At 38.4% G+C, this 13,344-nt stretch overlaps 1 protein-coding gene across 7 annotated transcripts in view; it reads right to left on the bottom strand.

The window, feature by feature from the left end:
* ncam1a (neural cell adhesion molecule 1a) overlaps positions 1 to 13,344 on the bottom strand; it is a 226,591-nt gene that overhangs the window by 62,047 nt on the left and 151,200 nt on the right. For all 7 annotated transcript variants that reach the window (XM_066708365.1, XM_066708374.1, XM_066708383.1 and 4 more), the window contains exons 2-8: positions 9,537 to 9,611; positions 6,661 to 6,870; positions 5,058 to 5,201; positions 3,132 to 3,269; positions 2,531 to 2,648; positions 838 to 998; positions 125 to 267 (exon numbers count right to left, since the gene is read on the bottom strand). In XM_066708365.1, coding sequence (XP_066564462.1) covers positions 125 to 267; positions 838 to 998; positions 2,531 to 2,648; positions 3,132 to 3,269; positions 5,058 to 5,201; positions 6,661 to 6,870; positions 9,537 to 9,611 — 989 coding nt within the window. The remainder of the gene's footprint in view (positions 1 to 124; positions 268 to 837; positions 999 to 2,530; positions 2,649 to 3,131; positions 3,270 to 5,057; positions 5,202 to 6,660; positions 6,871 to 9,536; positions 9,612 to 13,344) is intronic.

Below are 13,344 nucleotides of genomic sequence, written 5' to 3'. Positions count from 1 at the left end.
GAAAATGGAGTTTGTTCTTTCGCTGGCAGCAGAGTTTCTTCACAGGGGGGAAAGCCCAGGCTGGGCTGAGGTCTCTGTTCCCCTTCTGCCTGTCCAGCACTATGTTGAAGTCAAGAGCTCATACCTGCTCTCCCTCGGTGAAGACGCGTCGGCCGAAGCTCCACAAGATGTTGGGGATGGGGTCTCCGGTGGCTTCGCAGGTCAGCACGACCTGCTCATCCAGCTCGGTGGCAGATCTGTTCTCCGAGAAGGTAATTTTGGGTTTCACTGTTGGGAGAATACAGCACATGTACTGAACACTCGGGTTGTTATGTTGCACTTTAAAGACAGGTAACATACCATACCTACGCACACTGTGAGAGTAACAGACAAGCAAACCCAGAGCAGTTTTCTCTTTGTCTTTATGCCAGACTGCTCTTTCTGTGTTTGCTATGCTACAGCCACCTCAGTGCTTTTCTCCCCCTCACCTCTTCCCTTCTCTGACAGGCGTTAAATATTGGACAGTGGCTGAAAGTCACCTAGAGGGCAGGGGTGAGGGAAACTCTTGAAAGTATAAGAGGCAGCACAGGCAGAAAGAGGAGGAAATGATGAGGGAAACACTGTCACGGGAGACTCATTTTGAAAGGACTTTCTTTTCTGACTGTGTCGTTTCTCTTGACTATCATTATTTATTATTTGCAACCTGTGAAATACAAAAAATATCCCCAAAAATAGCTAACTAATATAATGATTTGAATCAGACACATTTCACCATCTCAAACCTATAAATCATAATTACAATACATTTGGTATTTGCCACATGTAATAATAAACGTTTTTCTTTTTGCTTGATTTTACCGAATACATTCAGGCTGATCTCCTGGTCCTTTTCCCCAGCCTTGTTCTTTGCGATACACGTATAATCTCCCTGATCCAGTTTCTTCACATCCTTTATCGTCATCTCAGAGCCGTCTTCATTAAAGCTGTACTTATCGCCATCTTCAAGGACAATATTATTCCTGAAGAAAGACACAAGACAGGTAAAATAAATACATCTAGCATCACCTTCCCGAAACAAAGCGTTTCGTTATTCCAGGTCCTTATTTAATCTCTGGTCAAATAATATATATCAAACGACAGATAAGAACAGAATACTTTACTTAAAGGTGAAGAACATAGGGTTCTGTTATTATTGTGACAAACAATCCACTGCTTAAAACAAACAAAGTCAAGACAAAACAACAGCCATGGAGATTTTTCAGCAAATAATAAAGATATTAAATGAGCTATAGAGAGACTGTGACTAACAAGAGTGAAAGAATGAAAATATGAGGTGAACAAAATATGATCTTTACTGCACAGTGAACTGAGGAGAAAATTATAACCAAGGCAAATAAAAAGCAAGTCTCCAGATTTCCTAAGCTAACTAAGCATTCAAGAGTCTCATGATTAATGGGAACTCATTAACCTGTAGCTAACATGAAGCAGAACGTTCAGAGTGTCTTAAACAGTCAATTTAACAAAATAAATTGCAAGATATTTCTTAGCCTCATATATATATATATGAAAAAATATATATATAACACAATAATAAACATAATGAGAGGTATCAGGTGTGCAATTAAAATGATCTGGAAATAATCTTATTTGCAAATCTTTTGAAGTGACACTATGCCGTCTATAATACATGCAAGCAGGCTATCCATTCAAAACAGACAAGAGGCAAAGGACAGTTTATTTTCAGGAAATATTCAATTGATTGTCAATCAACAATGTTTAATGCATATCTACACTTCAGCAGTGGAATCATAATAAATACAATAATAAATACATTGAGAGGTTTTACATTAAGAAATAGGATCTGCGAGAAACATTTACGAAGGCACTGTCTCCTAACTGGTGACGCATCCTATCAGTATGTCACCACAATGACACAGAATAGACTTATTCAGAATAAATATTCTGTCTCTTTCATTGCAACGCCACATCCCTCTGGGACACTGATCTCCATGTTTTAAAGGCAGTTAATTATACTTTGCTTATTCGTCTTGTGTAGTTTAAAAATTAAATTTTCCCTTTCTGTCTTAGGTATTCTGCACAGGGGATAAAATAATTATAACAAGTCTCCTGATGCTGCTGTCAGGACTGCCAGTGAACACAAGCTCATATATATATATATATATATACACACACACCACAATTCACCTGTTGTTTTGTAAGCTCTTTGTAATAAAAATAATAATCACTGCTGTCTGTTTCACTGTGAAGAAGGCAAGAGGAATCTCAGAACAACAGCAATGGTGTCAAATGCTAAATGTGTTACTAGCACATAACTTTCTTTATATTTAAAGGAGAAACACTACAATCAAAATAAGAATTAAAGACTAACTAAATACATAACAAGTAAATCACTTCTGATACAAATGAGGCTTTGTTTTTGTGGGGAGGTCTTTGGCGAAGCACCAGTTAACACTGAGCAGGTGTTGCATACTGTGAGCCTGAAGATCTGACCATGGCGTGAGAGACATTACAAACACATCCCCCTGCTTACCTCGCCCAGGTGACTGTGGGCTCTGGGTATCCATCGGCATCACAGGCAAGCATCACAGACTGCCCGATGTCTGCGGTGGCATTCAGTTCAAGCTGTCTGGTCCGGATGGTGGGGAGAACTGGGATAATAAATACATAAAAACATAAACAAATCAAATGAAATAAACAGCTGTATCACTTCAGACAGAATCCAACAAGGTAAAGACAGACAGACAGAGAGGTTGACAGGTCACCTCTCATTCCAATACTTAGTGCATTGCTACAGAATCAGGTGCAATTACCACAGCCTTTCTTGATTCTTTATTATCCACAGCTGCCTATTATGGTTCTCTTGTGGCCCGTGTTAATTGACGAATGTGAGGCTGAACTGCAGGAGACAGACTGGCTCCGTCGGGACTAAAGGGGAGTTGGGCCTTGCCGTGCTCCTCCTCTCAGTGTCTTGGGTAGTGAAGGGGAGCAAGGGAGCAGTGTGGCTTGACTGTGCATATGCACCATTGCATGGGTAATGAATGCAAAGAGGGGGGGAGAGAGAGAGAGAGAGAGAGAGAGAGAGAGAGAGAGAGAGAGAGAGAGAGAGAGAGAGAGAGATCCACAGCACTCACCATTTATAACAACGTTGATGTTCCTGAAGTCAATCTCTCCACGGGCCATGATTCGGCCCTCACAGGTGTATACCCCCTCATCTGTCTTTTTGATACCTCGGATCTGTAGGTGGTTGTTGCTAAGGACTTTGAAACGAACTGCAATTAAAAAGAAATAATAATATATTACGTGTGTCTATATAGAATATAACTAAAGGTCAATTCAATGGGACTAAGTGACCAGGCTTGATAGGCTGACATAGGCTGAGCTGACTGAATCCCTGGTGTATCGACAAGGTCCCCGGCACAATGAAAATCACAAGGACCGTCATGCACACCAATAGACAAGACATGTAGTCCAACTTCAGGGAACACAAACAGCCAAAACAATGTGGCTCTTTTGACTACCTTTTTTTTTTCTTTCTTATTTTACAGTTGTGGTGACTTTTGTCAAACCAGCATGCTTAAATCATTAGTGAATAAAGACATGCAATTTAAATAAATATATATATTTCAACTGAGTAACAGAGCTACAACAGAATGAAAACCAGAGACCCTGTTGTTCCTTATCACTGGGGTTATAAATCACTGTTCAAGAGTTAGACATTAAATGTTTATATTGTGGAAAATGATTTTTGTTTGTTTTTAAAACCAAATATATAGCTGTACTCCAGTACTCCAGACTTTCAAATTTGACATTTACATAGCAGTTTTTGGTTTTAAAAAACACAACTAAAACTAAAAAACTTGGGGTTTAAAACAAAGCTATAATTTGGGGTTTTGTTGGTAAATTTTGTTTTCTATTAAAAAATGCATCAACACAGGGAGTGTCCTTGAGTGTCCCCATATGCCAGCATATTGTGGTGATTTTGTATTTTCCACAGTTTCTCAAACCACCAGTCTCTTATTGGGGAAGTATTTAAGTTAGAAATAGATCAGTAAACATTTTCAAAAGAAAAAAAAAGACTGAGTTAAATCTTATTAAATTATGCAAAATATGAGATTTACTAACACCAACAACAGGAAACAAAGGATCTCAGAGCACAGTCCAAACAAATGGAGGTGTCTTAGTATAATTGTAAGTCATACAACCTCAACTAAAACTATTGCATAAAAGAGTCTTTCTTTAGATTGGTCTTAGTCAATCACGCAACGCATTCTGTGAATTTGAACACTTAAAGAAGAAAAAAATATATATATATGTTGGATGCTTCTCCAAAATAGTGATGATACCAGTGCTGTTTATTGAAATATAATGCAGACACATATATAATTTTCTGAAACCTGAACTAACGCACCCGTGGGATAACATAACAGAAAAGTCAACCCACTTTGTGTGCAGTCTGTAAAAGTTGGGCAGAATCGATGGAAGAATATTCTAAAACAAATATTTAAGAGGAAACATCTGTGTACTGGAGGTGGACCTCCCTCAAAACTTAAACGAGACACAGGATTGGTAATTGAAATCTGGGGGGAGGAATCACGATGTTTTGTGGGATTGCCAGGGGGCGGGAGAGTGGAGTGTGTGAGAGCCAATGGGAGACTCCGCCTGTTAACGTTAGTGACAGTGTCGCTGTAATCTCAGACAAGCAGTGTAAATGGAAAGATAGACTTAAATTCAAAGTTAGCCTGAGGGTGAGGAGGCTAACGTTTCAGGTCTTAGTCAGTCTCAATTTGTATGCACCTGCATTAGACTAGTCTAACTGTCAAATTAAGACTAGTCTAATATAGTTTTATGCAACTAGCCCCATAGCTGTGCTCCACTACATTTCCGTCAGACTCCAGCTCTCTGAAACCCACGTCTCATAGTTACAGAAGAGACTTGCTGCAAATGAGCGAAATAAAAAGCCGACATAAATGATTCAAGGAAAGATGTCTTGCTCAGCTCTGGGGAATCACCTTAAATTTCCTAATTTAGTCCAAGAGCACAGGATTTTAATGTCTTACCATCTTTCTCAACCTGAATTTTCACGCTTTTGTGTTTCCAGATTATAGTGGGCGGGGGCGAACTGACAACATCACAAACTATGTTTGCATCATCTCCTTCGTTGAACTCCTGGGGGGATGGGGCGTTCTTGAAGGTAAGCTTTTCTGCAAAGAAAAAGTAGAGCACAATATTATTTTTATTGTTAGTTTGTTTACAGACCAATTTGCTGTGTTCACTTTTTATGGTTCCTTCCTCTGCACATTTGCTTACAGACTACTCTCCTTTCTCCACTGAAATATTTTCCTAGTGCTATTGCCATTACTGCTGGATTTGTTATAACATATTCAGTGTCTGTAATTGTTCAGGAAGCATAAGAGATATAAAAAATAAAATAACTCATTAGCTCCACAAGAGAAGGGTTCATTAGGCACTGTTTTGTTGCTGTTCATTTGTAAATTCTAGGACTTGATGATAAAACTTCATAGAGAAATATCATTAAAGATATTATACATGTCAAACATTACAGTTCAGAATGCATCCATTGGTGTCCTGATAATGACAAAGCTGCACATGTTATTAATCTAATTTACTTTTATCTAATTGCTGCACTGAATTACCAATACAGGAAAACTAAGATGTTTTGACATGAATCATTATTGGCATCCTTTGGGCATATGAGCCAATTTTTAAAAGAAAAACATATGTATAAAAGCCTGAATGCATATTGTAGGTCATGTGGGCTGCTGAAAGATAATTCATTGCATTACAATACATGTTTTTTTTCACATCTATTTGGATATATTTTCCAAGACATTTCTGTAACACTGCAAAACATGTAAAATGTATTTCTATAAAGTTATTTTCTTAATATTTCTCTGTTGTATGGAATGTGAAGGTGGCTTTGCATAATAAGAAATGGCATTTCTTGACAATTGGATAGCCACAGGTATAACTGTGTGGCCATATTGGATAGGATTACAATGTAATGCCTGATATATATAGTATTAAATATTTGTGCTGCAAACGTAAAGTGTGTGTAAAGTTTGACACAATCCAAAACTGTTCATTTTACCGCCCCCCCCAACCCCCACCCGGTTCTCTGAAGCTGTCAGGCTGTTGTCAGGTTTCATTTATGCATTAATACTATTTTCTAAAAATAGGCATAGCACAATTTACTTATACATAATTAAACAAATTAACACAAAGCATTTGTGTTGTATGACACAAAGTGTAAAAACAGACAGAAAATTATGAAAACTAAATTCTGTCCGAGCGCTGAACTGGAGAATCGCTGCCTCTATCCCTCAGAGATTTTCTTCAGGTTAACTGAAAACATGCTCCTCTTCCCTGGACCCCTAAACCAAGATCTGTCAGTAAAAATCTGACACAGCATTGCGGAGGGACATCTGACTAATCGTACCCATTTTTTATGCATCAGTGATGTTTGCTGCCAGAAGTGCAACTTTAAACCTTTATAGTCTGTGCAAGCTGAAAAGGAGCGGATTTTGCTTTGGAGCAAAAGGTTCAGAACATCCCACTCGCTAAGTGGGCGTGGAATCAAACACAAAGTGGCCAGACCTCAGAGAAGTTCAAACTGGGGGTGGGGCCTGGGGTGGCACTTACGGAAGATTTTCACGTTGACGGTGGCTTGGGACTCCTTCTCTCCATTTTTTGCGATGCACTTGTAGATTCCGGCATTGTCGATATTGGCGTTGTATATAGTAAGGGTGGAGGATGCCTCGTCATTTCGAATCACTGAGATATCCTGTCTGTTTGGAACAATCTTCTCCCCGCTTGGCGAGAACCAGTCAATATCTTTTGCTTCACCAGTAACTGGGGACAAAAAAGACATAAGAGTGGCAGCATGTGACAGGCAATGTGACCGTATGGATGTTTAATGCCGGTGCGTCTGCTATGCTGCTGATATTTTTATTTACATTTTTTCAATAAGATCATATTTTAAATGATTGTCCAATACCAGTTTCATTTTTTGTATTGCAGTTTTCATTTTCTAAACACTTGCACACAAAAAAAAGAGATAGAAACATTTCACCTTTTTAAAGTTAATAATATGATGTAATGAAACATGTAACTTGCCATTAAAGCATTTATCATTCTTGAACATGGTGCTATGCCACTCAGTTCCTTTGTAAATAAATGTAAGAGGGAGCCGTTTGTTGAATATGACAGTATGGACAACAGAGCCCTGCTCCTCTCGAAGTCAGCTGTTCAGCTGTAGTCCCTCTTTACTCCATGATTTCACTGGAATATTTCCAGACGTGAAGTCCCAATGGTTAAATGATGAGCTTAAAAGAGAGTTTTGGCGTGTTTGGAATGTTTTTCTTGACAACTCTGTTATCGTTTGCTTTCAAGCACAAGTCCATATTGTATTTGAATCTGCTCCACAGGGAAGGTTATCAGTCCTTTGAGAACAAAACCTTCCTTTACTGCCAGAGTTTAAAATGGCCTGCAGGCAAAATGTTCATATATCTCTTTCCACAGTTCCACAGTCTGTGATATCAGGCAGTTTTGGAGCATCTCAAATTCTTCTTGAACTCTCTACCTCCCTGTCTCTATCTATCTTTATATATATACACATACATATATTTTATTTTTTCTTAATGTAATGTATGCAAAAATAAAAAAAGCCACTATCTGAGTATAAAAAAGAAAGTCAGGGAAGATATTTCAATCCCTGTTTCACATATTCATGTTACACCTTTAAAATAAATTTGAAAAACTCTGGAGTTATCTTTCTTTCTTTTTTCATTTCAAGACTCACACACACACGTCTTCGTCTGCCCCAAAACCCCAACATACAATAACCATATTTTAAAAGAGAAATCACCATTCATGCTGATGCAAAGCTCATGCGATTCTTTGGACCCAAACCCCCGAGCTCCAGCAGGCCTCTTACAGTCTGGGCACAGCCTATTACTTGTATGAGCTACTCTGCAGCCCCTGCAGCACTCTGTAATTACCAGCTTTGACCCCTACCAAGGCCTCCCAATACTAGCACAAGTGGCCCGCTAGTAATTGGGTCCACTCTTATCGTGACTTTTGTGTTTTAATCCAAGGCTTTACCTGACACTGATGCGGAGGTGCAAATCTCCTGGCGAATGCTGAACACTGACACACACAGAGCTCGGTGAAACTAAAACACTAGCATAATTGGAAACATTGATGTAAACATTATTACTTTTGTTTCTTGTGTGAAGAGAATGTGGAGGTTTTCACTTTTTGGAACTGGTTTTTAAATGTCTAACGCCACGGCAAAGATTATCTTTCCTCATTAAAGAAGAATCCAGAAACTCTGACTCTGAACTGCTATGTATCTCAGACACAGCTGTGCTGGGATGTCAGGCGATCTACCTGTAAACAAAGACTTTAAAGGAAGCTGCACTTCAGATTCTTTTGATGCCTTCCAGAAGGTGATAACAAAGTCATTCAAATTCACCGTTTTAAAGCAAGTGTCCCTTTACCTTTGCAGTAAGGTTAAGATAAACTAAGAGAAACTGCTCCTTTACCTTTTTCTTTTGTTTTCTTACTTCAAAAAAGATTTACAAGAATTCTATGAAACCTGCTTCTGAATACTAAAGAGGTTGGAAGCCTTTACCAGCCCTGTTCGTTGGGATGTTTATGAAGATGCTGCCTTTTATGCTTAAATGTTAAGGGCTTTTGAAATGTATCTGAAAGATTACCCTCGGAGATCTGCATAAAGACCCATTTAAATTCTGATTATTATACCAGGTCTTTCAAGTTCCTGTCTCAGATACACTGTAACCGATTTTCTTTTCTGATACTAACTGAAGAAAATTGGGGATTGTTCTGCACCAGCCAAGGAACACAATGTAGAATGAAAGCTTCAGCTTAAGGGAGCTAGTCCAATAGAAATGTGGTGCAGTAATGACATTACCATGGAAATATGTCATTACTGCCACACAGTGCAATACTTAGTAATTTACGGTTGTCATTAGCGCTTTTATTGCCGCTATTTTCAATGACTCATCTGAAAGAATACTACTATATACTTACAGCCCGGCGATAAATCTTGGAGAGAATCTAATTAGAAAACATATCAGCACTGTTTTTTTTTTTATGATCAACTCTTTAATGTTCATTTAGGTCTTTAGCACTACTGTCTTCATAGGTAACCAGCACTGACTGGGAAATTGGAGAGAAAATTTCACAAGCAGGTACTGTAGTAAATATTTTCATTAATTTGTATTTTTTATTTCTACTTTGTGATGATAATGATTCTTAAATAGGATGAGAAAAAAACGACAAAACAAATATGTATACATTAATCAATATGTAATTCAAATAAAGTGTTTTCTAATAGATCATTAAAAGATTAAATCAATAAGGAAAAGTCTCATGGGATGTACCGTCCCTCTCAACACCTATACTTGGTTTAATTCTACAATGCAAGGCAAGGCAGGAGACATGGGCACAGTGTGAGTATTGGACGATGATGTGAGGGGGGACAGAGCTCTTACCTGTACACAGAAAGAACTTCGATTCTCCCACACTGATCTCCCCTTGTGTGGGAATGATGTCCACTTGCAGAGAAGCTGAAAGAGAAAAAGGATTAGAGATTAGAGATGTATGTGTCAGTTTAATATGAAAGCCATGGCCATCATATAAGTACACACAGGAGCTGGCTTTCAACATCCTGGAAAATTGGAGGGAAAAAAGGTCTTTCACATTACTACAGAGATAAATAAATAAGCAAGAGGAAAAAAAGCAGCTACATTCAGTTTTAATACTAATAAAAAAACAACAGTTGAAAGAACTAAGGACGTATACATTTCTCCTTTTATCAGGCGTGTTTGAGAAACTGCTGACAGATGCATTTTATTATTTTATTTGGAAATCTTATAACTGTTTCTAGAAGTTTCTTTCCAACATCTAATGCGATTAAAGGTTCTCTATAATCCTCTGAACGAGGCGTCTTTGAATGAGGAATGTTTATTTATGAGTATTAGAGTAAGGATAACTTTTTGACAAGTTGAGTAGGCTTAATTTCTGTTTCCTAGAAAAGACCTCATCAGCCACTTGTTTTACAAAATATTCAGTCACTGTCATATTTTTATTATTATTTCCATAGAGAACCCTCTATCTGCGATTAAAGCAGTAGTGCAAGGGCTAGCTCAAGCAGCCAGGCGTGTGTGAGTTTATAATGATGGGCTTGATTTGCATCCTTTTAAAGTAGCAAAGTAGCATCTACAAAACCAGAAAACTCTTCTTCTGAACTTCTTCAAAAGGTCGCCAGACATTCACAGGGTTGCCCATGCATTCAGACATAATGTCTATAACCACACGCTTATTGAGAGGATAACCAAACTTTTACACTATCAGGCAAATTGACAGAGTGTTGTTGTTTTTTCCCCACATCATTGAGTATCATGGTATCAGTCTTCTTCTTCTATTGGCCTTCCCATAATGCCTCTGTAATCACTATTCCCAAACCTTGTTTACAGGCACTTACTGGAGCTAGATTATGTCCTGAAAGAAGAAGGATGCCATAGAAAGAGAGATATCTACGACAAAGTATTGGCAAATGACTGTTACACCCACAACCTGTGATAGTGGGCTGTTAAAGAGAGCAATTACGGCCCCTGAAGTTAAACCTGCAGCACCTTCTTAATGCGACCTGCGGCTCTTAGTCTAAGGACTGTAAATCAGTTGCTTTGTTCTGTCGGCATCTCCCAAGATTGGTGACAAATAAAACTTATATTCTCATACTGAACTAAAGAGTATCCGAGTAAAACTACTTTGATGCTTAGTTGGTTTAACAGGAAGTTATGTTTTACTAGTAGAACTGCTACAGTGATTATGTACCTAGAGAAATCTAAGAGTCAAAAGCAACGCGTTTAACTACAAATTCATTGTGCATAGTGATAAAGGTCATGCAACAGACAGGCCTTAGGGATGCAAAGCTCCCCTTTTGTCTATTTGCATTTAGGGCAGCAGTGTGGAGCAGTGGTTAGGGCTGTGCATTCGGAAGCAGGGGGTTGTGGGTCCAATCCCAGGTAGGGGACACTGCTGCTGTACCCATGAGCAAGTACTGTGCCTAGATGTGGTAGTTGTATGTAAAATAATGGGATATATTGTATCAAGTCACCCTGGATAAGGCTGGTTAAGTAGTAAATACAAAAAGCAGCAATACTAAATAGATGCATCTCTCCAAAATATTTTAATACGAAAGCAAATCCTCTAGAGCGGGTTCTCTATAAAAGTCAAGCTAACACATCTGACTTGGAAACCTATTTTACAACAACACTCCAAGATTTCAATTTCCACACTCAGTGTACTCAGCAGTGGCAGGCACCTCTCAGCTCAGTGCTGCTATTATACAGCGGTGGCATTAATCTGGGTCTTTTATGGACTTCCACAGCTCGACATACTGCCTGAGAGAAGTCAGTATTGCATTTGCAAACCCACACCAAAATAATAACTTAGAAAACATTAAGCAGAAAGATAAATGTCCTTCTTAGAAAAGCTGGGGGGGTGGAGAGGCGAGAGAGAAACAGAGAGAAAAAAAACATATTTGTGCTTCATCCTTCATGCGATGTAACAGAAGAACCTGTTGTCATAGAAACCTGAAGTGCAGTCAGAGCTGCATTAGACTCCAGAGTCCCGCCTAGTGCAAAGCAGCTCGCGTCCTTCGCTAAATGTGGCAATTAGGGCTCTACTCTTAAAAACATGGGGCGCCAATTAGTGAACTATCAGCCTCTTGTAAACTTAATTCTCAGTAATAATGAACCAAAGGCTTGGGTGTTCAATGACATTTAATAATTACTTTACACTTCAATCTTCATATCTTTCATGAACCCTACCTGAGCTGTGGCTGTGATAAGCAAACTATTTTTCCTCCCCCTGCTTTTTGACAGCGGGGAGTGGGGCCTGAGCACAAATTGAGTTAATCAAGTTAGCTATTGCAGACAAACCTAATTCAGTTCATCCTAATGTCCAGACGAAACAAGCAGGGATTGATTGGATTTAAATGCAGGCTTTATTAAACAGCTAGTGTTCTGAACTCCTCAGTCCCACATTTCTGGGAAATCGAGAGGAAATCCGACCTTATGAGGAGAAACAAACAAGAAAAGCATAGCACAACTTAGATATCTTACAGAATTCCTTAAATCTGCAGCCATCCATCTACTGCTATTATTATTATTTATTTATTTATTAGCACAACCTTAACCAGGGCGACATTCTCTGCTCTTCCAAAACCTAACGTTTCAGGAATGTTTTCAAACATTCTGGATAAAATCTATGAAGCTTTATGTTCAAGAAGAAAACATTTGAGATAAAAGTTTCAGTAAGGGGCATTCTACCTCCACTCCCTCTGCCTCTGTCTACAAATCTGAACAACATAATTACAATTTTACCTCACTGAACATTTAATTGGTGACCTGCGTCCTCATCATTAGGCTTGGGGGATAAAAGATAGGATAAAAGAAGGACAGTGGCTCTGCAAGATATTTGCTTTGGATGACACAGCAGACAAAGCTTTGAAATGCAGTAATGTCAACTGCTTAAAATAATAAAATAAATAAATAATGTGAAACTGCACTTTTATGGACATGGGTTTGTATTGACTGCTGATGAACTAGTAATGTGGTAGACTAGACAAATGACCCATGGGTGCTGGCCTCACAGGCATATGAAATGCAGGATTAGAAACTTTACAGAGAGGGACCTGAGTAAGAATTATTTTTCTAAGAACAAACAAAGGAGGAAATTCCCTCTTAGCTCATTTCCCTGCACTGCTTTAGCAGCTAAGCACGGCCTTGACTTATGTGCTACATCATATTTATCTAGTGACTATGACTCCTCCGAGTCTTCCTGATCCTTGTTGGGAAATAAAAGCAATCAACCCATAGCCCTCATTGACAGATCTTTGGCAAAGCTGAGAGGAATGTGAAATATAAAAAGGATTTCTGACAAAATATCTGCAGTACTCCTGGCATGGGATTACACAGACCATTTCTGTTTTATATATATATATATATATATATATATATACATCTTTTTTTTTTTCTTAATATCAGACAACTTCCTAATACATAACATTATGAGCGCTGTAAATATTTATAGTGAGAGAGAGATGCTTATTATTTTACAATAAAAACTCAACTCATTTTTTAAATGTGTCACACTCACATATGACCCAGCTTTCCACATATATTTAACTATACTACTGAACGCACACATTTCTCAAGGCTTTTTGATTCTCACTTCTAGGTTAGCTATTTGAGCAATGGCCCTGATATTGCATTTACAGATTTATATAAATCT

This window comes from Amia ocellicauda, chromosome 1 (genome assembly GCF_036373705.1).
Source record: "Amia ocellicauda isolate fAmiCal2 chromosome 1, fAmiCal2.hap1, whole genome shotgun sequence".
Classification (NCBI taxonomy): domain Eukaryota; kingdom Metazoa; phylum Chordata; class Actinopteri; order Amiiformes; family Amiidae; genus Amia; species Amia ocellicauda.
Note: the sequence above shows the minus strand (reverse complement) of the source record. Positions and strands in the feature narration are given on the sequence as shown.